General features: G+C 37.5%; 1 protein-coding gene across 1 annotated transcript in view; it reads right to left on the reverse strand.

Moving 5' to 3' along the window:
• GPC5 (glypican 5) overlaps nt 1-26,211 on the reverse strand; it is a gene marked incomplete at both ends in the record, with an annotated part of 1,327,667 nt that overhangs the window by 1,008,993 nt on the left and 292,463 nt on the right. The window contains one exon of the mRNA XM_079721818.1: nt 19,430-19,555. Coding sequence (XP_079577944.1) covers nt 19,430-19,555 — 126 coding nt within the window. The remainder of the gene's footprint in view (nt 1-19,429; nt 19,556-26,211) is intronic.

Raw genomic sequence — 26,211 nt, forward strand, 5'->3', positions numbered from 1 at the left:
CTTGCCTCAAACCACAGAGATGTGAAAGGATATTTGGTACGCTTGAATTGAAGATATGCTGGACGGAAGAGAAAGAGATATCTGGAGTTGCAGAGAAAGTTTATACTGTGAAGAGGTTTATAAGAAGGAATTGCATTGTTGATTTATTCAAATAATAATCAGCTGAATAGGAAATGAATCTCTAAGGGAGGTGGCAGATGGGATGGGGTGGGAATCTGTCACAAAAGTCTAGGGGGCAAAAATAAGGGCCTGAGTGCAATAGGAAGGATGTTAGAATGAAGACACTGATCCAAGAATTATATTGACAAGAGGAACAACAGCAAATTAAACTCCCCATCAGTATTCCACCTCTGTATGTATTTTTAGATAAGTGGATTTGGGGAAAGTCACAAATTATGGCAATTTCAGGTCCAAACAGAAATATAACATGAGTTACAACTCAAATGGTAGAGAAATGTTGAGTTTGATAAAATAACCCTTAATTTAGTCCCATGTTTGGCAGTTGGATATAACTCAAAAGTAATTTTTCCATATTTCATATAAATTTTTAAAATGTGTTTCACTGGAACTATAATATACATCTGTGCTTAGTGACATACACAGTAATGAAGTCCGCAGCTTTTGAAGACTCACCTTCATAGGTAACTGCCAGGTTATAGAATATTTCAGAATAAACACGTTTAAAACCTGAGTTACCATATACCTATCATGGAAAATGTTATGCTAAATATACATTTTCCATCTGATTGTTAACAATTATGCCTTACGGACTTACAGTATGCTCTTCATACTGCATTTTGGAGACTTTCCTTTGGAAAAGAGAATGAGAATTTCAACAAGATGGTAACAATGCCTACTGTAGGCTTACTGCAGCCTTATAACTGCCGCTGGGATCAGCAAGGTTGAACACGGCAATTTAGAAGTAATTCCATGATAGCAGCCCCCTCTTTCCTGCAGTATATTCAAAAGAAATAACTTGAAATACTATTTTGAAATATCTCAAATACATAAATTATTTCAAGTGTCACATATTTTATATAGACTAAAATATAGGTGATATTCTGGATTTTTCACAATTGTTGGCATTAATTGGATGTAGATGCAATTTGGCTTACAAAGATTTTTAACCTCTTCAGCTTCTCCTCTCATGTCCACCACTTTTCTCCCATCTCTTACCACCCCGCCTAACCCTGCCCCATACTCTTTCACTCTACTCTTTATCCAAGACTCTTTCCCTCATGGGCCTTCAAAACTGGAGTTCTGCATGACATTCTCTCTCCTCCCTCCCCTTTTTTATCTAGAGAGCTCCTACTTACCCTGCAGGACTCTGTGAAAATCATTCTGTTAAGTCAGGTTCCTTAGAAGCAGATTTTTAATCCAGAGATTTATTAGAGAAGTGCTGTCGGACAAAGGGGAGTGAGGGATGCGGGTCATGGCCAGAGATAAAAGAGACGTGAGAATGGGTCTCGGCTGGCTGGCATCTAGCTTCCTCTGCTCCCACCAGGATGCACTGAAGCACAAACTGCAGCATGGAGTTCATTCCACCTTGAGGCAATGATGCCGCTCTCCTGGGCCTTCGTCATTGCCTCTAGGCTGGGACCTGGGGAGGGGGGTTGGTGTTGAGGAGTGGTGCATGGATTCTGAGCTAGGTGGCAAGTTTGTGGAGAGGATGCCAGCTGTGAGTTTTTAACCACCAACACCTCCAGCAGTGGGGGGACCGATGAGCTGCAGGTCAAGGGGAGGGTGGAATAGAGCAGGAGCAGCAGTGGCCAGTAGATCCCTCTACTGCCTGACTGCCAGACGCTTCTCCAATATACAGTTGACCCTTGAACAACTCAGGGGCTAGAGGCGCCAACCCTCAGCACAGTAGAAAATCCACATAGAATTTAGGTAGCCCTCCATATTGGTGGTCTCTTAGTATCCATGGTTCCTCTGTATCCAAGGATCTGCATCTGAGGATTCAACCAACTTGGAATCACATAGTACTGTAGTATTTACTATTGGAAAAGAAGCTGCATATAAGTGGACTCCTGCACTTCAAACCCGTGTTGTTCAAGGTCAACTGGAATCCCATAGCACACTGCACATCACCATACCGGCACACACTACAGGCTACCACAGGTGCTATAATTCTCAAGAAGGCAGGGATCACTGCTATGAATTTTAACACGGTAACTAGGCCTTGCACTCAGTAGGCACCAAATAAATATTTGTTCAACGTTGTTCAACAGTGAGAAAGCTAAAATCCCCTAATAGAAATTCAAGATACCAAGTTATTTGTACTCATTTGTATGTAACTAGAAATCATCTCCTTCATTAAGATAAACAAGAGAAAGATTCTTGACTTTCACATTCTTTCATTAAGAACCCTCTGGACAGGGGTGTTTCCTCTCCACACTGTACCACCTGTAAGTTGCTCTCCCGTTTCTTTTGAATTAAAAACTAAACAGTTTGTTTAGTTGGTGAAATCTTCATGAAGCTGAACAATTTGTCATCTGCGCTATTACAAAACTTCTAGCAAGGAAAGTGATACATCTGCAAGTAAAATGAACAGGAAACTGCTAATTAGGCATACCCAAACAACCATGTGTCTTCCCAGGAATGGCATTAAAATTTTTGTAAAGATAAGTAAATAATAAAATTAATAATAAAGTTTGCTAGTGAATAGTTCCCGAAGACACACATTAAAAAGCATGATAAATTATGCTAGTACAAGGACTAATGAATCAGGTTTGGGTATGCTTCTTGAGGCTTGCTATGTTGACTTGGATGGAGTCCCAAAGAGAAGCTGACTTGCATCTTGCATGAATAAATTCCTAATTAGCTGCCCAGTCCTGAAGCTTTTCCAATTTATAAACAGCTTGATCTGAGGGCCTGGACAATGCATGGAATTTTGGCCAAAGAATATTTTTAAATTGTAGAACTATATAATATTGAAAACATCATGTTCTAAACAGAAATTTTATCCAAAATACATACACTAAAAATTATATATATTCACCTCGTGTAAAGAAGATCATTTCATTTCTAACATTTCTTTTAAAGGAAATAATACTATCATTAATAAACCGTAAATTTCCTTTCCAGAATTTTTTTTCTGAAGATGCTATACTAAGAACAGTATGATTGATATTTACCTAATATTCATTTGCAGTTACCCAGCAGTCTATTATGGTCAGTATTTAGAAATAGACAAAGAGCCGTTGCTATGTAAAACTCTACATATTATATCATGCATATTTGTATGAAAGAATAGTGATTTTAAATGCCTCACCTCCTGAGCGCAGCTACAGATCCAAATATGGCTTAAATAATTAATTTCCATTGGTGATACCAAATATCTAAGGAGGATACAATCAATGCTTTTCTTCCAGAAATATGCAATACTTAAAAGTCTGGCTGTGTAAAGGCTTCAACCATCTGATATGCAAAATTCATTACGTAGAAGATGCTCTGCATATCAACATGGAATTCCATCAGATAGCAACTCTGCTCTAAAATCTTTATCCAAACAAGTGTTACATATTTTCTACAATAAGATTTATCGCATCACGACATCTAAACTTCCTTATGGGGAGAAATGGGCCCTTTCCCACTTTAAAAAGTCTAAAGTCTTAGAGGGACTTCCCTGGCGGTCCAGTGGTCAAGACTGCGCTTCCACTGCTGGGGCCATGTGTTCGATTCCCTGGTCAGGGGACAAAGATCCCACACACCTCGAGCGGCACGGCCAAAAACAATTTTTAAGTCAAGTCTAAATTTTTGGAAAGAAGTAATTACTCAAAAAAAAAATTGTAGGGACTTCCTTCGTAGTCCTGTGGTGAAGAATCCACCTTCTGATGCAGAGGACGTGGGTTCCATCCCTGGTCACAGAACTAAGATCCCACGTGCCACAGGGCAAGTAAGCCGGGGCACCACGACTACTGAGCTCACGTGCCTCAACTAGAGAGCCTGCGTGCCACACACTACAGAGTCCACGTGCTCTAGAACCCACATGCACAACTACAGATCCCATGAGCCCTGAAGCCTGCGCACCACAACTAGGGAGAAACCCCCGTGCCACAACTAGGACCCGACGCAGCCAAAAATAAATAATAAAATAAAGAAATAAATAATAAATAAATCTTTAAAAAATTGTAATGCCCTAAGGCAGTGGTTTTCATACTTGATTGTGCATCAGAATCATTGGGAGAGCATAGATTCTGGGGCCCCAGCCCCAGGGTTTCTCATTCAGTAGAGGCCTGGGGTGGAGGCCTGAAAATTTGGGAACCACACTTTGGGAACAGTGACTGTACTAAAAGTTTGGAAAATAAAAAATATATATCTCAATGGCATAAGTGCTTTCATGTTTTTTCAGGGAACATTACACTGCATTTCTCCTTAACTATGTATCCCTACACCTTAAAGGTGACATCTTTATGTAATATAATTAGTATTTCTCTTAAATAAATATCTTTCTTCCTCACTAATAGGTTAGGTGTCATGAAAAAAAAAAACCTTTCTTCCTGACTAATTAATTAGATGAAATTCAAAATACATATATTTTAAGTGAAAAGTAGAGTGCTTAGATGAAAATAAAAATAAGGCAAACCAATATATAAATTTCAGAAAAATAAAAGCAAATGTATAATCAACTATGTATTGGATGATAGCATACCTGAATGTATGGTTTTAATATAAAGAAACAGATTAAAAGTTATGATTATATTAATATCTGGAATTAACTTTTTATACCACTCACATGCTCTCCATACATGAATTTCCAGTATGATTATGACACATCTCTCTTGTATTTTATTTCACAATATGAGAAATCACCCCCTGATAAACTTATTTGCTCTGATATGGATGTACAGGAACTGTAGTAAAATAAACAGGCAAGAAAAACCTTCACTACCAATGACCAAGTTCTCTCCTTATCCCAATCCACCCTCCTCAGTCCATTTGGGCCGCTGTAACAGAAACACCATGAACTGGTGGCTTATAAACAACCAACACTTATTCTCCGCAGTTCTGGAGGCTGGCTAGTCCAAGATCAAGGTACAGTAGTGAGGGCCTCAGTCCTCGTTTATAAATGGCTGTCTTTTCCCTGGGTCCTCACATGGGGGAAGGAGTGAGTGAGCTCTGTGGGGTCTCTATTACAATGGCACTAATCCCATTCATGAGGGCTCCGTGTCATGACCTAATCACCTCCCAGAGGCCCCACCTCCTAATATCATCACACTGAAGGTTAGGTTCCCATATACGAATTTGGGGGGTGTGGGTGGACACAAACCTTCAGTCTATACCACACCTCGTCATCCAGGGTGCAGAGTGAGAGCCAGGCTGGGTTTGGGTTCTACTCAGTTGGAAGAGCAGTGTTCAGGGTGTTCTAATCAGTTTCCTACCACTCTATGGTCTCCAAACCACCAGTCTGACGTTCAGTGCAGCAGTTACCATTTTCTGTTTTATAAAATTCCTATCTCAAATAATTCTAAACCTTACACTGAAAGATTATTTAAGAAACCTTTATTTGCTTTTATTTTATTTGACAATTCACTTGTATTTTATTTGAAATGCATGGGCGTTCCAAGATATTTTTCCTCAGCAAGGTATCTTTTTATATGTCAGAAAAATATATGAAAAATTTCCTTTAATATTTATATGAATAAATTTATTTTCATTTTTGGGGGGGAAAGGACTGAAAGCACATGGTAAACTATAAAAGCACACAGAATGATAAGCAATCATTCTTTCCTTCCTATACATGTCCTCCAGTTCTCTTCTGCAGGTATGTCCATATAACTACATGTACAACCACGTCTTTCTTCTTAAAAATTGAAAAACTATATTCCATTTTTAATATACCATAACAATTCATTATTTTCCTATTAATAGGCATTTTGGTTTTCCTTACACAACCATAAGCTATGTACAATACAATCTCTATTGTTTATATGTTGCTATGTCTGAAGATAAATTCCAACATGTGAAACAGCTGCTCCATAGGTCATATGCATTTGAAATATTGATATGTGTTGTCCAATTGTCCTTCAAAGACACAGAAGACAGAAATAATTGCTCTTTCTATTGAGGCATTTAAATACCTTTTTCTTCACACTTTGGTCAATGCTATGAATCATAAAATTTAATGATCTTTATCAGTATAATAACTGAGAAAAATAATTTGTTTTTTAATTTAGTTTGCACTTATTTAATTTGTGTTGGAAGTTCTTTAACTTGCATGGTTGAGGTTATTTTTTCATATGTTTAAAAATCTCTGATAAATTTCTGTGAACTGTTTATTGATGCAATTTTCTATTAGATGTTCAGTGTTTTTATAACTCATATGAGGAAGAACTATATTCAGTGGGGATAAGTCCCTCTGTGATATAGACTGTGCACGTTTTATCCTCAGTGTGGTTACATACTTGTAGTTTCCTTACAGTATGTATTGCTCTGCAAAGAAGACAAATCTCCCAGATAAAACAAGTGTGACAGATTTTCATTAACTGTGAATTATAATGTTTTATTCTTTAGAGGCACATGATCAGTTTCTTTCCCTTTTCCATTCTCTCTCTCTCAACACACACACATCAGCCAGTACGGAATGGTAAGTTTCTCTTTGGTTTCTCTCCAACTTTAAATTCAAAATTACTCTCCAAGAAGCATCCAGATTATATCAGTCCTGGCTCAATGTATCCAGTGACTTCTCCATGCACCTAGAATAAAATCCAAACTTCTTCTCTGGCCCATGCAGTCTGACACTTGCCCATCTACAATCTCATTCCAGACAATCCTCTTGCATTACCTGCCTCACTATGCTCCACCCATGCTGATTTCCCTTCTGTTCCTCAGACACATGAGGCATGATGTTCTCTCTACTTGGAAAAATCAGATCTTCCCACATTTTCAACTTAAAGGTAACTTCTCCAGAGAGGTTTTCCCTGGAGACTTAATCTAAAACACACCACCTTTAGAATAGCTCCAGGAGAGCACCAAATTGCCGTCTCAGTCATCACCTAGACCACTACTTGTGATGCTTAATTTTATGTGCCAGCATGGCTAGGCCATGACACCCAACAGTTTTGCCAAAGACTCATTTAGATATTGCTGTGAAGGTATTTTTTAGATGTGATTAATATTTAGAACAGTAGATTCTGTTTATGTCAATCCCAATCTCCCAGTTTATCTGTCCCCCTACCCTCCTTTCCTCCTGGTAACCATGTTTGTTTTCTATCTGTGACTCTATTTCTGTGTTGTAAGTTCATTTGTACCTTTTTTTCAGATTCCACATATAAGTGATATCATATGATATTTGTCTGTCTGACTTATTTACTTCACTTAGTATGACAATACACACTACTATATATAGAAGAGATAACTAATAAGAACCTGGTATATAGCACAGGGAACTCTACTCAATACTCTGTAATGACCTACATGGGAAAAGTATCTAAAAAAGAGTAGATTTATGCATATGTATAACTGATTCACTTTGCTGTACAGCAGAAACTAACACCACATTGAAAATCAACTATATTCCAATTTAAAAAACAAAAAACAAACAGGGCTTCCCTGGTGGCGCAGTGGTTGAGAGTCCTCCTGCCAAAGCAGGGGACACGGGTTCGTGCCCCGGTCCGGGAAGATCCCACATGCCGCGGAGTGGCTGGGCCCGTGAGCCATGGCCGCTGAGCCTGCGCGTCCGGAGCCTGCGCTCCGCAACGGGAGAGGCCACAGCGGTGAGAGGCCTGCGTACCGCAAAAAATAACAAAACAAAAAAACCCAGTAGATTCTGAGTGAAGCAGACTACCTACATGATGTGGGTGGGCCTCGTCCAATCAAGTTGAAGATCATAAGAGAAAAGGCAGACGTTCCCAGAAAAGGAAGAAATTCTACCCCCAGATTGTCTTTGGATTCAAGACTGTAACATTGACCTTCAACAGAATTTCCAGCCTGCCTGCTGCCCTGCAGATCTCAGGTTTGCCAGCCCCGACAAACCCATGAGCCAATTCCTGAAAACCTCTTTCTAAATATAGAAGACAGATGATGAAAGGTAGATAGATACTATTGGTTCTATTTCTCTGGAAACCCTAACACATCAAATACATTACTATATATTTATCACATAGGAAGCCCTCTCACTGCAGGTTTTATGTTTATACTGTGCCTCTTTCTACCCCACAGAGCATCACCACTTACCTCTGAAGAAACATAGATGGAAAATTAAGAAGCATGACTTCAAATTAGATGGCAAAGACTCAATTCCAAACCAACAGTGCCATACATTTTTTACTACTTTGCAATGCTACTTATATTTAAATATTCCATGCTCACTAAAAGAAGACATTCATTTTGTTTGATACAAAATAATTTAAATATATTGCTCTAAAATGTTGATTTACTGATTCAATATCCCTAAAAATGCCTAGGTCTTGTTTAGAGTAATCTAAAAAAGGACCACTATTTCATCCATATCCATAATTAATTGTCATTTCATATTTAATGTATGTAAAATTTATATGAAAATGTTTATATCATCACACATCATATATTAATACCTTCCTGGCTAGCAAAGAGTCTTCACTTTATCAAGAGGGCTTTCTTGCTGTCAGAACTGCATAGAATGAGGCAAAGAAATGAGCAGCTTTGTACAAATTTAGATACAAGTTGGCTGAGGCTGATAGAGGGAACTCAAGAATTAAATGGCATTTCTTAAAATGAAAATACCATTCTTTATATAGAAATGTTATGAAAAATTTAAGCACTATCCTGAAAGTGTATAAAAAGCAAAATTTTCTTACTGGTTTTTCCCTTCTCACAACCATTGTTCAGAGTTTTGTACTGTATCAGATGAACTGGCTTTTAGGCTACTTTCCAAACTTGAGGCTCATTTCCTTCATGATTCTAAGACTCTTGGGTTTCTTATTCAATACACCAAAGATTTATAACTTGGACACTTTGTGGCTCCATTACATATAAAAACGATTAAAGATAGAGCTTTGAAAGTGGATTATGCCAAAAAAAAATAATTTGCATTCATTTATTTCCCAGGAGAAAAAAAATTAAAACATTCCCTCATTTCAGTATAGTCATGAGAAAATGAAATCTTCAGAACAATGAAGTACATAATTATAGTAATCATGCCAGTCAAAACATACAGGTCAATAACCTTCAAATGTTACATTCATTAATGTGCAAGAAATTTCAAATCAGATTTTGGGAACTCATTTGCTTTGAGAAATGCATCAGAAAATAAGGATCCTGATGGTTGGTCAAGAAAATGTGCTGATAACCAATGAGCTGTTCTCATAAAACAAATGAGACTAAACTAGACTCTATTTGAAGAAGAAAGTATCATAAATCAGTGACTGTTCTCTTTCATTTCTTCTGGCATTTTATTCTAAAATATAATAAATCATTCACTGATGAATTTATATCCTCTGATATGGAAGTGTAGGAACTAGACTAAGAAAAAACTATGTGCCATCTTTATAGATAAGCAAACTTACATCTATTTTACTAAAAAGGGAAGAGTCTTTCACTTCTAAGTTCAATATGAAAATGAAGGAAAAGTAAGGAACTCCTCAGGTTAAGGTAAGAATAAACTTCCCAGAGTCCTTGAGGGCTGCTCCTGTTTTGCAATAACACAACCTGCACTCACAAGTCTATGGAACTGTGATGAAATCTGTATCCCTAAAGAGATAACAACTTCTGTGCCAAACAGATGGGAAAAGGTCCTTTAGGTTTCCATTTCAGTGAACTTTTATCTTGCTGTCTCTTATTTTTTTCATCTTTCTCTACACTCAATCTCTTATGGAAGCAAGTAACAAGTTAAAAATAGCTTCCTTGTACTGTGTCAGTCTGGCAGGAAACTGAGTAGTTAGACACACGATGATGACTGATGTTCAACCTCATTTTGTTTTAGTGATTCTATTTATGATATGTATTTCCTTTGGGAACTCAATGGATGAAGAGAAATGACTCTAAGTGTAGCAGCCTTAAAACTATCATGTCACCAAAACAATCTGTTGTCATGGCTTCAGACATTTATTTCCAGTCAACGGGTAGTTCATTATGATCAACTCTAAGACAGTGATTGACTGTTCCCAAACTACTGCTTAGGAGTAAAATCTTTTTCATTTATCTTTATGTTTTTTCTTTGTATCTTAACTTTTGGTTCTCCCTTGAGAAAACTGATGTATTGCATGGGTACAAGACAGACCACAACTCTCCAAATTCTCCAAAAACTGGAGCATTTGATAAACTGCCTATTAAGATGTTTTTTCTCTACTTCTATCCTCAATGAAATAATTCTTTCAACTATTAATAAGGCACTATCTCCTACTTCCAATCCAAAATCCCTGATATTAATTTTTACTGACTCATAAACCAACCTTCACATGTCTGTTTTCCAAATGGAAGTTTTCTGATCCATGATAGAAAACCTCCAATGAAGAGAGCAGCTTAATACAATAGTGTTTCATTCCTACTGAAGTAAAGGAATATAAACTGCTCAATAAGAAGATTTAATAGTTTTTGAATGTTTACTATGTGATAGCCAGTATTCTAAATTGTTGATGTTAATAACTTACTTAATTCTCAAGTATGAGATAGGTATTATTTTCAGCCACATTTTAAAGATAAGAAAACTGATGCAATTAGAAGTTAATAAATGTGCCTGAAATCACAGAGCTATAGTGGCTAATCTTTACTAAGAAACTTAGTAGCCTGGTTCTTCAGCCTATGGTCCTAACCTCTGAGCTTTTACCGGCTTTCTGAATAAATAGCTACATTATAATGAACAAGGGAAAGTTTAATACTACGTAATCAGGACACGCCCATGAAGCCCAAATGAGAGAGTGCTGAGAAGGAGAAGAGAAAATCTGAAAGGTTACACAGAAATGGAAATAATGCTGTTTAAGAGGTCACCAAACTTGGAGCACTTCATTCAAAAATGCATTTGCTCCCACTGTTTCTTGCTTCCAGGTCAGCTGATTAAAATTCCATCCAACCTTAAAGATTTTGTAAACCATTCATACTTGTAATCCTTCGAACAGTGTTCATCTCCTCTTTATCTGAATCTGATAAGAAACGGCTCATGTCTGTCTTGTCCATCACTGTATCCCCATCTTTCAGAACAGCATATGTGACAGAACAGACCTTTAACATAATTTTTATTATGCCTTATTTTTTATGTTTTATTATAAAATTTTCAAACACACAAATACAAAGAACACCCTGAACCCACAATACACCTTCCATGACTATCCACACACAGAAAACCTGTTTCACATATAGTATTACCCTCTTCCCCCCATTCACTGAATTATTTTATTTTATTTTTATTTTTTTATTTATTTATTTTGCGGTATGCGGGCCTCTCACTGTTGTGGCCTCTCCCATTGTGGAGCGCAGGCTCCGGACACGCAGGCTTAGTGGCCATGGCTCACGGGCCCAGCCGCTCTGCGGTATTTGGGATCTTCCCGGACCGGGGCACGAACCTGTGTTCCCTGCATCGGCAGGTGGACTCTCAACCACTGCGCCACCAGGGAAGCCCCACTGAATTATTTTAAAGCAAATTCCAGACATCATCTTATCTCATCTCATCCATATATGTTTCAGAGAATTTATTTGAAATGAATGGAGACCCATATCATATATTACCCCTTTTATTAAATAGTTTTCAAATCTCCTCAAACAAATGAGATTTCCTCCTTATTTGAAAATCTGTGGGATTTTTTTTTGTGTGTGTGTCTCTCGTTTCACAGTATCTGTCTTACTGTGTTCATACTGTGAACATGTTCTCTACTGTGTTTGGAATCTAAGTCCCTGAGGTGGGGACAAAGTCTTACCTTTGTATCCCATTCAAGGTCAATTGCAGTACTGAACATGCAATCTAGTTTTCTGTCTCCTTCCCAGCAGTCCCAAATACATGTAAAAGGATGCCAAAATAGCACTCCTTCCATTTCCGTTTCAGCTGAGAACAAGACGATAGACAGTGTTCCAAACTGAGGTGCTAGACATAAAAAGCAGATGGCTGAAAACTGGTTTTGAGTCCTTCATCTTGGCGTCCATCTTAATTATATTGAAGGATTGAGGTTGAAGAGGCCAAAGGAGAGAATTTCTTTGAAGAAACTTGGACTGCTGTGTCATCCCCACATTCATTCATCCTAAGTGAGAAAGGCTGAGGGATCCCTCGAAGTTGAAGGATTAAAAGGACTGGGGGTTGATCCATGCCTAAGAAAATGGAAGGTGGCCCATGCCCGTAGCAGAAGTTGCCTGCCTTGCAGCAGAGTAAAGAGAGGCAGCTCCACTGAATACAGGCTGTTCTTCCACCAAAAGCAGGAGAGAGAAGCAAAGTTTCTGGGGTCTAGAGTGGACCAGGCAGGAGAAAAGAACCCAACCAGAAGATCTCAGCAGAAAGAAGCCAGATGGAAAAGATTAGAAGAGGCATTGTCTTGAGCACACAGAAGCCCTAGAACATCCATCTTAATAGCCACCAAGTTAGCAATCATCAATGAAAGATACAAAATTATCAGCCACAAAGAATATTCCTTTCTCTCACCCCTTCTCTCTCACTGCTGCCCCATTGTCCTGCCAGGTCCAAACATGCAGGAGTCAGAAACATTGGCTGGAGGACAAGGAGAAGTCAAGGTTGGCATGTGGACCTGAAGTGGTTCACCCCCCACTACAGGTGCCTCTGAGACTGGAGCAGTACCTCATGGCAATGCAGAGAAATGGCCACTTTAGGTGAAGTTTTGAGTATCAAGTTAGCCTGGACCTTTTTACTGAATTTAGACTTTCTTCGGGCTGAAGTTGATTACTGAATTTAGACTGTTTATGGAACTAATGACATTAAAAGACCCTTCAGACATTTGACCAAAAAATTCTGAGAATTGGCTGTGATTTCATTCCAAAGACAGGGAAAAGCAGCCTTCAGAGTGGGTTTAGTGAAACAGTTGCTACTTTCACCTTTGAGTCCAGCTCCCTAAACGTAATGATTGTACTGCTTAACAGCAGACAACTGACTATGAAGCAAATAAGCCAGTAAAGAAAGATTCAAAAGAAATGTCTCTGTTCAGAAGATGAGACACCATGCAATTATTGCCAAATTAATGGAGTATTTCTTAGAAAATAACAAAATGTGCATATTGACCTGAGAAGAATGGATATTTTCCTAGGTTTTAATACTAGTTAGGAATGTCAGAACTTGGAGAAAGGTTGATAAAATGTGCATCCCTTTGCTACCTTCTTGTATTCTCTACAGAACCAAACTATGGGATAACTATTTTAGACACTATCTTTTAAATAAAAATTATCTGCCAAGCAAGTATACTATAGTAAGGCAGAAAGATGGTACACAGCCAAGAACTCTACACATTTTATGCTCATTCAGAAACTAAAACATCAGTCATACTGATACTCATCCCATTGGACCTAGACTGTGTATTCTACAACGTGAGGAATTCGACAGTCTCATAATATATCTAAAACCACACTTTTTATTTCTGCCACAAAAGAGCAAAAATGTTTCAGTTCTTCCCATGCTGAAGATAGCAGACTCAGCTTTTGACCTAGGGCAGACCTTGGCACTTTTACCCACCCCCAGCCCAGATGCCTCATTTATGATAAAGACAATCAGACCTAATATGTCTCTAAGACAGGAGGTTCTTAGAGTTCTTTAGACTCTGGTTTCACCACATGTCTACAGAAGTACACACAATGGGACAGGCTGATCTTAAGGTTAAGTTAGAAAAAAAGAAAAAAATCAGTATCCAGAGTCAGACATAGGTAGAAACTTTCATGATTCATCTCTCTTCTTCTCATTTTTCCAATACTCAATTTCATTTTGGAACCATATATTACCCAACAAAATGTTATCACCAAGCCGCATCCCCAAATCACCATAACTTAGTTCTCACTAACACTTATAAAGATTCCTTTTCCTCAGAGTCCTGTTACCTTTAAAAAATTATTGATAGGTGTTCAAGGACATTGCTCTTAGCCTCTCAGATATAGAAGCTGTGTTATAAAATAAATTTCAGTAGACAGGAAGATATATGACATACAAATGCAAAAAAGTATTCAAAGTGTCATGGTGGATTTAGAGGTTACAAGAAAACACAAATGAGGGAATTCATTCCACTAGCACCCAAGATAAAAGTGGGAGTTTGGCAAAACTGTATACACAGTTGTATGGAGAAAATGATTGAGTTGAAAATATTCCATTAACAGTGGAAATATCAAGGTCCATGGCAGATTGTTGCAATGGGGTAGGAGTGGGGACGCCATGTAGTCACCCCTTTAAAGTGACCTCCAATTCTGAACCAAGTAAGACAGGCCATAGGTATGATAACATTGATGGTTATTACAAAGGTTTAATTCAGTATTATAAACCTGATTGAAGAGGTAGAAATTGTGAGGGGAAAAAAAAAATAGAAAACAGACTGGTGTTTAAGTCATGAAGAACATACTGCCTTTGCATAAGCAACATAGGAAAAACAAGCAGTTGTTACAGTAATAAAATTCAGAACAATCCTGAGACCTGGCTGGGTTTAAAATGTAGTCCAAGCCAGGTGTTTAAAAAAATATATATGTAGGAAGGTCAGGAAGAAAAAGAAAATTTGAAGATGAAGTGTCTTTCCAGATAAATAATGGGCAAAGGAGAAAAAAAAAGTGAGGTAAAAAAAAGTTATGGCCAGAAAAAATGTCATTGCCTGGGTGGGAAGAAAACTGATAATAGATAAGTATAAAATCTCAGATTTTTAAGGTTTTATATTTTTATCTGATTTTTTAAAAAATTGATTCTAATATGTTGAGAAGGGGCACCTTATCATAAGAGTTCAAAAAGAAAACACTGGGTTAGGAAAGAAGCATTAAAGAACATTAACTACATAAGATGAAGTAGAAATCACATGGATTATTAATTTTACGGGGATACTTAACAGCTATTGGCTAGTTTAAGGGCTGTTGAGGAAGTTATAAATTCCTGGAGATCGAGGGAGAGTTACTGGATTATCTGCCTATTAATCAAAAGGGAAAAGGAAGCCCTGGTAATTAAGTAGCTGTCACCTGAACTTCAGCACTCAGAAAGACAAGCGCAGCCATCAAACAATTTGCAATCACAAGGAACTGACAACAGAGTAAGCCCTGGCAGGCCTTTCAGAGAACAATTTTGTTTCGCGATGAAGAGACAAGAGGGGTAGATAAGAGGGACTTTAAGAGTTAGAGTCTATGTGGATTTCAGTAATACATTTTCATCGTTAATCAGAAATCATCTGAACTGTGGACCTTGGTGTCATGACAGTGTATATGGTATGCATGCACTCTTTAAAATCATTTGAATTAAAATAGATTTTGTTTCATGAATTAATATGCTACAACTATTTGAGATATTTCATTTACAACCACACAGGAATTCCACCTCTTTTGATGAGCACAAAGGTGATCTGACCCAGTTTATAGGCCTGTCATATTTCTGAAACAATTTGTATGGTTCTCCTGTTCTTTGAGGCAGCACGTCTGTGCACATAAATAATCTGACCAATCATCTCCTAAAAAATGCCTCCAGAAGAAGAAATCTTGCCAAAATAATCACTTCATTCTTAACAATGAATGATATGCTCAATCTTGGCCACAAATTTATCCTATTGATGTGTTTGGCATAATTTCTCTAGAATGAACCTGATGAGTATTATAACCCAGCACAAGAAAGGAAAAAAAGCCCTATGATCCCCACATGTGGTACAAATTCACTTGATATTCATTTCTTCAAAATTTGAAGGCATTATTTATCTCAGCCAACTGCAGGTCTCTGAAATGAATATTCTATATGGGGATCTTAGCATTTTCACACACTGATCACTGCTATACTCTGTTTATTCGCAAGGAAAAAGCAGCTAGTAGTTCGGATTGTAACATTCATTAGAACTTGACCTTACATTGAAGCCATCTTAGATTACTGAACTACTGAATTTTGGAAACATATCCATTAATGCTTTGAAAAAAATATATCACAAAATTACTACAAAAATCCAATTTGTTTAGAAATGAAATGTAAAAATAGCGCTTTTATTTCAAAAAAGAATTATAAAAAGAAAAAAGCAATAATGTATCATAATTCTAACATCACTATAACATCTGTTTCCATTAAATATAAATAAATACAATGGAAATATAAAGCCTCCTCAGTACTTTAAATATATTAGCAGTTTTCATGTAACTGTCCAGAAATATTCTATGTGGAATGAATGTCAGTACTGTTATTTATGCAAATCTGTTGATAAAATATTTAATATCCGGGCTTCCCTGGTGGCACAGTGGTTGAGAATCTGCCTGCTAATGCAGGGGACATGGGTTCAAGCCCTGTTCTGGGAGGATCCCATATGCCGCGGAGCAACTAGGCCCATGAGCCACAACTACTGAGCCTGCGCGTCTGGAGCCTGTGCTCCACAACAAGAGAGGCTGCCATAGTGAGAGGTCCCCTCACCGCGATGAAGAATGGTCCCTGCTTGCCACAACTAAGGAAAGCTCTCACACAGAAACGAAGACCCAACACAGAAAAATAAATAAATAAAATTAATAAACTCCTACCCCCAACATCTAAATATATATACATATATTTAATATCCAACTTTTAACTTTTTTATTGGAGTATAGCTGCTTTACACTGCTGTATCAGTTTCTGCCATACCGCAAAGTGAATCAGCCATGCATAGACATATATCCCCTCTTTTTTGGGATTTCCTTCCCATTTAGGTCACCACAGAGCACCGAGTAGAGTTCCTTGTGCTATACAGTAGGTTCACATTAGTTATCTATTTTATACATAGTAGTGTATATATGTCAATCCCAATCTCCCAATTCATCCCACCTCCCCTTGATATCCATATGTTTGTTCTCTGTATCTATTTTTACTTGAAATTATTCCACTTTAGCAGATATAAATATGCATCATTTTTGACTGCCACGTAATATTCCATTGTCAATATACCATGATCAGTTACCTAGATATGATGGATATTTATATTTCAGATTTGACTTTGCATTGAAAAAAAAAATCCTGTTCTAAATTTATTTCAAGAACTTGCTGAGCCATGAATGAAATTACAATTTAAATTATATTTTAAAACATGTCAAAGTACACATGAGAGTTTTCTCAAGATCAAACAGAAAAGAAATAACACCCCATCAGCTTACTCTGAAGCATTAGGGAATAAAGTTTTGGGAGAGTTCAATGAGATGATTCTTGTGAAACCTCAGCTGAGTGCTAGAAAATAATTAGGGCTAAAAATGTTCATTTGGGAAGTAGCCTAGAGATAGTGGTAGGGAAGCAGTGTGTGAGGTTCATCTGCTGGTCCAGAGAAGCAAGGGAGTAGGTTGGTGACCCGTGAGATAGGGAGAAAAGAGGGGGAAAAAAAACACCCTCAAAAAAGGAAAAATGTCAGCTAAGGTGATGAGATAGAAGGGCTGTTGGAGAAAAAACTAAGCAAAGTGAAAGGTGTTCACAGGAGAGTGAAGTCACATAGGGCCCTTAGAAGCAGCTGACAAACAGGAGGCTGGGTGGTATAGAAAAGGGAAGACAGGAGCTGGAAGCAAGTGAGAATAATGAGAATTGCTCACTTTCTTTACCAGAAATGTGGACACTTCCCAAGGAGGGTTCTTGCTAAAGATGAGCTTTCTTTATTCATAAACCATGAATGAGGTCTTAAAATATATATCATGTAGAAGAAAATATATTTTTGAGTTGAAAATACTCTCCTACTAAAAAGTTTTCCCAAATCATTGATTTCTCCAACTTTCTCCAAAAGTTTTCCCAAATCATTGATTTCTCCAACTTTCTCCAAAAGTTTTCCCAAATCATTGATTTCTCCAACAGTATTTCTTATTATACAAACCTCAGAGCAAATAGAGAGGAATGGGACAAATTGCAACTAAGGTTCCTGCAGTTCTAGAATCAAATGTATAATGTAATGTGATATATTAAATATATTGATATTCTATACTAAATTGTTCATTAATCATGAAATTCTCATCAGCCCTTGTAGAAAAATGGTTAATACACAAAAATATTCATTCCAGTTCGAACAATGTGAGAAGAGAAAGTATAAGTCAAAGTAGAATTTAATTTCTAGGTCTAAGTGGCAGAAACCTTATTAACATGAATGCTGTAAGAATTCAAAATACTATGCATGCTATGATTGTTCTCAGTAAAGGCAAGACAAATATATTTAAGAATACATTTCAGCATCCAAGGGGCATAATGAAAAAAGAACACTAGCCATGTCAGCCAAATTTTTTATTTAAATTTAAGTATAGTTCCTGCCTTCAATAATTATTTTCTGTGAAATCAAAGATTCCCTATGAGATATTTGGATGTAAACTACAAGTAATCATTTAATATATCAGGAATGCAACCTTTAAACTATAATGAATATGATCACACAGAAATAAAGTTTTTACTACATAAATTTATATTAATATTAATTACAGTATATGTTTATCATAGTAAATTGAATTTGCTAAAGGACACTTTAAATGAACTCATCATTCTAGTGGTAACTAAACTACCTATCTTTATACAGAGTAGGTGTGTTTATAAATCAGAAAGTTTATCACCTTACCATTTAGCAGATTGCGCAAAATAAAATACACTAAAACATTCTAATCCAAACACAGCACAGGTCTACAATCTATGATAATCACCAGCATTGGAAAATCAAAGGACTAATTCCCAGCCAGTTGTATTGACCAACACTATTGTAACAGAGGGAGAATCTAGGACTTTTTCAAGCTCAGGTAATTACTTGCGAGCACAACCAGTTATAGGAAGTGAAGGAAAATAAACTCTAGAAATTCTAGATGGTGAGGAAAAAAAAGGTGAAAAATTTCACTCCTGAGCTTGAGAACAATTGACAACATACAAATAAACAATGCCTCAAACAGACATACATAAAAGTACCAGCCCTCTTTCCCTCTCCCTGTCTCCCTCTGTCTCTCACACACACTCATACATTCAGAGACAACTGTAGGATGAACATATTACTGCTGCTGTGACATATATCCACATAACAAATCTTTGCATAGGTATTCACATTTCACCAAATTTCCTCTCTTTCTAATACTCATAAAGTTAAAAAAAAAAAAGATATCTGAGAAAAAAGACAGATTGGCTAGAAGTTAAATAATACTTCACTGAAAAAGTGGGATTGCTGGGTGAGCCACAGATAGAAAAGACGAGAGAAATTTCCGAACACCACAGAATGCTATCATATTTCTAAAATGTCAAAAAGAATCAAACTTATTTTTGACAAACTAAAGAGAAGGAATTAATGTATCCTCTAACCTGTGTGGCAAAGTTAAAACTGAAGTAATGCATTCAAGAACTAGGAAAAGAAAGCAAGGATGAAAGTGGCCATTATGTTTCCACAGACCACTACACACAAAATACCTTTTTACTATATCTTCTCCATTCCAGCACGGCAGTCCATCACCAGCCGCTAACTCATTAGCACAAAGTTGATCAGCCAGGCCTCCATAGAATGTCCTGTACAGTCGAAGGCTGTTGATAAATTCTCTGAATGGAAAAAACAAAGAAAACAATTAAACCCAAAAATCCATAATAAATGCCAATATAAATAGCATAATTTGTTATGCATAATGCTTAGAATGTAACTTTTAAATTTTTCTCTACTTATTTTCATATATTTTCAATATTTTTCTAACAAGACAAAAACTACATTTTTTTTAAATGTATTCAAATTTATTCTTTACATAGAAGTTTTCACTGGCTATGAACTTTATATAACTCCAGGTCCAAGAAGCTGTGAATATTACACACACACACACACACACACACACACCACTTTATCTTCCCTAAAAGCCCTCACTAGCTACTGGCATCTAAACCACAGTGATACTAATTTCTTTTCCATATAGAAATGTCAGAGGCTTATAACAAGCTGATTGATTGCTTACTGATTAAAAGTTTAGTAGACTTGGGTGATTTTCCCATGTGGGTCTTCTCTTTGGGGTCTAAGGACACCAAATAACATGTCTTTACTAAATATGAGAGAACCCAGGTATGTAACACACTTCAGAAGCATGAAAATAAAAGTTACTGGAGGGAGTAATATTTAATACATTTATTAAGTTTTTTCCCTCTCATACTATTGGGTTGGCCAAAAAGATCGTTTGGATTTTTCCTGTAAAACCTGAACGAACTTCTTGGCCAACCCAATATTTCCCCTTTCACCATCAATTATGGAAAGGGAAAATTCAACAAAAAAGTAGTTTTTTAATTTAGAAATCCAAGACTTTGGAGTTTTAAAACCAAGGCTTTGAGGTCTCAAGAACTTGAGTTTTAGCATTTCAAAAGACCAAGTCCTAAAGAATTTAGCTCTGAACGTTTTAACATAAACAATTGTTTTGGGGGAAAAGAAAAGAAAAGCCACTAGCCTGATCCAGAGGAAATGCCCCCTCTGGACTAAAAAGCAGGGAGAGGAGATGGAAACGTTGGAAGAAAAGCAAACTTCAGAAATTCATGGGATGAGTAATTAAAATATAGCAATTATGAAACTGCATTCTCCATTGATACTTTTAAAATGATTTCTTTAAAAATGAAATTAAAGAGCAGGGGTGTTTATAAATTATAGCTGGAATAAACAATTTTTAAAAATTAAATCTAATTTTGACAGCACTAATGTTCAACCGTTTCAACTTGTAATTCTCCCTCTTATTGGTTTTCAAAGAACTAACTGTAGAAACTGCTGGAGTTGTAAATAACCGCTACTCTGTTGGAAGGATAAATATAACATTCAAATATGTAAGATCTGCAATCATAGAGAAGATCAGAAGTTCCCATGGCAAGTGGCTCGTGAGTATTTAATCAAATTTTTAGCAAAACTTGACCGGACAAGTGATAACAAAATGGTTGCAGGAAGCACAAATCTCTAACCCATGCTCAATCAAAAAAAAAAAAAAAAAAAAAGATGATGCTTTATTTTCTCACTAGCACAGTTAAATGCTTATCTATATTTTATCGATTTCCACTACTAGAAAATAAGTCTCTCCTTGATGGTTGTGTTCCACTAACTGGAATGCATGAACAAACATCAATTTTCATGCTGCAGCTACGAAAACATAATTGATGAAATTCACTGGTTCTTTCTTAGAGAGGTGGGGTTTAATGAACAGGAAGATGTATGGCTCCTGTCCTGAATCCTATTCACTATAAATGACCACATGTTTGGAATCAAAGAATCTTTTAGAAATGAAGAGGCCTGGCACAAATGGCTGCAAATGTTGAGACCTTCAAATTGATCACATAAAATTGAATAGATAATTTTTGGTCCCCAAACCTCCTACTTCACTCTTGGTAAATGGTGCCTTTATTTCATTTCTCCCTTCACAACCAATCGATCATAAGGGGGAAATTCACATCTTTCTTTCAGTTCCCTTTCCCAATGCTACTGCCATTGCCTTAGCTCAAGGCTTGATCATCTTTCTCTGGAATTACTGTACTAGGAGAGCATACCTCCCATTGGCTCCTTCAACAATCACCTCCCATCCTCCATGAGAGCCACCTATAGAAATTCAAATCTGGTAGTCCACAGATTATGCCACATACTTGCTTAAAGCCATCCATGGCTCTCTATTCTCTACAGCATGAAATCCAAACTTCTTAGAAAGCTATATAAGGTACCCTCTCATCTCAATTTCAGCAACAACCCAAACCACACTTTCGGGTTCCACAAAAGTGAGATGCTTGCTGTCCTCCAAACTTACTTCCATGCCTTTGCCTGTGTTCTCTCTGAAAGGATAGTCTCCTCGAAGATTTCCACTCATTCCATAAACCATCGGCTATCAATTATTTGTCACAAAATACTAAACACTATGGAGTGCCAAGCTCTGTGTTGGCACTAGGGATTCATAGCTAAAGGAAACAGACCCTGCCTTCTAAGAATGCACATTCTGGTAAAAATCCACTATACAGTATTAATAAGTAGTGTCCCATTTGAAAACAGAGAAAGAATCAGGAAATAAGAAGATAACATTTCAGTGTTCCATGCAAAAAAAAAAAAACCAAAAAACCACAAACCAAGAAGCAAACAACAACAACAAAAATCCAGGATAAACAAAGGTAAAGAGGAACATTGTGTATTCAGAGACTCATACAGTAGTTTAACTAGTAAGGAGTGTGCTTATGGGAATCACAGTCAAAGGCAGGAAGAGGCCAGATTATCATCGGCCTTGTTGATCATCATAAGATGTTTCAGCTTTATTCAGGTGGTGAGAGCCATTAATTTTTCCAGCAAGCAAGTGACATCATCATCATCACAGTATTGTGGAAACAGAAAAGCAGTGAGGTCACTTAGGGGACTATAAGCAAGTCCAAAGGGAGAAGTATGAGGATGGGGGAAAAAACCTTCCAGTCAATGTCAGGAAAATGATAGATTTGAAAAACATGAGGAATCTAGAATTGACAGGCAAAGCAAAGGTTTTAAGATAACTTCTAATTGTCTTCCCCTCCCCAATCAGGTAAACTACCCTTTGAGGGTAGCTTTGTCTTTGTGACTCGCCCTGGGTTCTAGTCATGTATGCAGAAGTGATGCTCGTTCCCTCCAGGTTTAAGCTTTAAGGACCAACATGGCTTTGCCAGCTTCTGTTTCCCTCTCCCCTGATGGCAGACAATGTTTCAGATGGCAGCTGCTCTGTAACTCTGAGGCTTAAAGCCAGAACAACCGCAACTTGAGCAGTAGCCCTGCTGGTCTGAAATGGGCATTGATTGGGAACAAAACCAATTTTTTTGGTTCTAAACCAATGATAGGTTGAGGTGTTTTGCTACCACGTCACAACCTAGTCTCTCTTAATTGATACAAAGATAAGAAAAACAAATGAATAACTGATGGATCATAAGTTCTGAAAAGAAGAGAGGGGAAGGATTATGGAAAGCAGAGTGGTTAGCTTTGGAGCAAATTCCCTGAGACTAAAAGAATGGAAGGGGCTTCCCTGGTGGCACAGTGGTTGAGAGTCTGCCTACTGATGCAGGGGACACGGGTTCATGCCCCGGTCTGGGAAGATCCCACATGCCACAAAGCGGCTGGGCCTGTGAGCCATGGATACTGGGCCTGAACGTCCGGAGCCTGTGCTCCACAACGGGAGAGGCCACAACAGTGAGAGGCCCCTGTACCGCAAAAAAAAAAAAAAAAATGAATGGAAGAAAGTGAATGTTGAAATAAGGTTTGATTTGTGAGGATAGAAATTGAGCAGAGAATGTACTTTGGAACTCTATAATTCTGTGTTTGGCAGTTTTGAGGTCACAGGAATTAAGACTAGTGTTGCAAAAAAGTGGCTGCGTTGAAGGACCAGGAGATCCATACTGGATATAGAAAAATAATAATAATAGTTGAATTGCTAAGAAATGAAGGGCTCAAATAACTAGAAGCCATAGTGAGGTTCAAAACATTTACCTACTGCCACAGCCCCAGTGAATGTTGATCATGAGAAAAGAATCCATGCTTCAGTTCCCAGCTTAATGCTCAGCCTACTTTAAAAAAAAAAAAAAAATGCACCAGGCCCTCCTTTTCCAGTTGTACATGAAATATCACAACAAATAAAACATTATATTCTTTGGATGATTCAAAATTTAAGTTGTTGGAAGGGTGACTATATCCATACATTTATTTTTCTACAGTCATGAGAATATTTCCAGTTAAAATTAGGAGAAAAATAAATTCAAGATGTTAGAGCCTCCAGCTAATTATCCTTGAGGAGCTGAGTTACGTACATGCTGTTTGCTCATCTTGGTCTTAAGACATCTCAAGAATACAGAAATCAAACATGATTAAGAGTAACGCTCCGAAAATATTTTTGAAAGAGGAAAACATGCTTTGTCAGAATATTTATTCAAAGCCTATAGGTCAGGGCCACATGCGAATTTATACTTTCTCATTTAGGATTACAACAGTCTAACAAATGATTTCTCTGACTAGGTCTGCCCTCCCATCTTCCCTTCAATGCATGCCCCAAGTTCTTACCAGAATTCGCTCCAGAAAACAGCCATAACACTTTCCTGCTTTAAAGTCCTAAGCATTCAGGTAAAATGTCTTATCGTGGCTCATCATCTCTCTACTCTTTGCCCCTTAGTTGCCCATGACAGTCCCCATTCCCTCCAGTCCCACACCCCAGCCAAAACCACGCACTCATATCGCCTAAGAAATCTCAATATTTACTGCGTAAGATGCCACCTTTTCTTCTCCCCAGAATGGCCTTCCCTCCCACTTCTGTCACCATCTACCCATCCTTCAAAATCCAGCTTTATCCCCATCTCCTCCCTAACTCCTTGCCTGACCAGCCTGTGACGCTTCTGTTGGTCTATCCATTTCTCTCGCCACCCTCGCCATCTGTTTATAGCCCTGGTTATCTGGTATTATATTTCGCTGTCTGTATATCTGCCTCCCTGATTAAAGGGTGCATTCTCTAAAGACAAGAGCCATGTCTGCTTTATATCCCCAGGGTCTGGACCACAGTGTGGTACCCCACAGGCACCTAACAAATTCTTGTTGAATTGGCCCCAGATGCGGTGTTAGTTTTTAACAACTTCCAGAATTAGACGTTTCTACGTGAAATACAATTTTAAAAAATGATAATGATAATTTAAAGTCCTTAAAGAGAACAGCTGACTTGGAGAACTTTAAATTACGGGACCCACTCCTAGTCTGTGGCTCTATATCAGAAAGACCTTCTTAGAAAATGGAAGAAATCTAAAGGGCAGGACTGCAAGCTGTGGCCAGATTCTACTAAACAGGTTCAAGGCAGATTCTATATTATATATAGAACATATATAGAGAGAATATATATATATATATATTCTTATGGAGAGAATATAGAAGATCTCACAGAAAAACCCGAATGATCTTTTGGGTCAACCCAATATATATGTGATGCTGAAGCTAACATGTAGTGACACATTAACATTTAGTCACACTGTGGTATAAGATAGCCATTATAATTAATATATCACAGGTAAACTATATTATAAAGACAAGAGTTAGAAAGAGCCTTAAAGACGGTCTGATCCAGTTGTGCTCTGTCCTAAATGTACTGTATCATCACCAAGGAAACAGAAACTGTATGCCTAGATTTCTCCCTCAGACATTCAGATTTTGTGCTTGGGGTAGGAACCAGGGACCTGTGTTTTTCGGAAAGCTTCCTACAGGATACTAATGTGCAGCCTCTTATTTTATAACTAAGGAAAGTTAAAACCAAAGATTCAGAAGGACTTGTGAAAAGTGACTAAGTGAGTTATTTATTAAGTTAATTATTTAGTTAAGCATTTAGTTAATGCAGACCTTGACATCGTTGTTTCATTAATTAATAAAAATGCCATCACTTTGCAGTATCAGGCAGATATTAGATATCTGACAAATCAAAGTTGAATGACTCTTTACAGAAAAGAATATTTCCCTCTGTTTTTAAAATTTTATAGAAATAATCACGCTTTTCACAGAACACAGTAGTAGACTGGTAGACAGATAGAAAAGAGATACATCAGTTCTTCCTGCCAAAATCTGCACTTAGAAAGCAACATGTTTAGATAGGATTTATCTGTATCTCTTTACCAATTTGAAAGATCTGGTGCAGGAAGCAGGGAGTGGAGAAACTTCTGATCTCTGGCTAATGAACAGCTTTGCACACTGTGCTAGCATAGGAAAGAGGAAAAAGGCTGCAACACAATTGCTCATTCATAGCTTCCAGCCTTGCTTGCCCTGAGCTGACTGACTGGAGAGGAACATGGACCAACATAGTTAGTGCTTCCTTGCTTCCCATGCCCTGGAGGCCTGCAGTGCCAGAAAGTCTCCTGATCTGTCACGTGGCAAAAAAAAAAAAAAAAAAAAAAAGGATAGAAAAGAAAAAGAAAGAAAGGAAATGCAATTCACCCTGAAGTAATCATTTCTAGTTTGGTTGACACAGGAATGTCCAGTTACTACTCTAAAACCAAGTGACACTTTCGCCTGGCTTTACCATTATCATTTGACTTTAATCATTTTTAATAACAGAAGTAACATATCTTTTAGTGAACAGTTAAATAACTAAAAGGCACATGAAGAATAAGTTCATATCTGTCCCTGCACAGTGTTTCCATCCTCCCTCCTGAGGTAACAAATGTTAACAGCCTGGGGTGCTTTCTTCAGTTTCCTCTATGTGCACCCTAATACATAACCCAAAACA

The sequence above is a fragment of the Hyperoodon ampullatus genome (assembly GCF_949752795.1).
Source record: "Hyperoodon ampullatus genome assembly, chromosome: 16".
Classification (NCBI taxonomy): Eukaryota; Metazoa; Chordata; class Mammalia; order Artiodactyla; family Ziphiidae; genus Hyperoodon; species Hyperoodon ampullatus.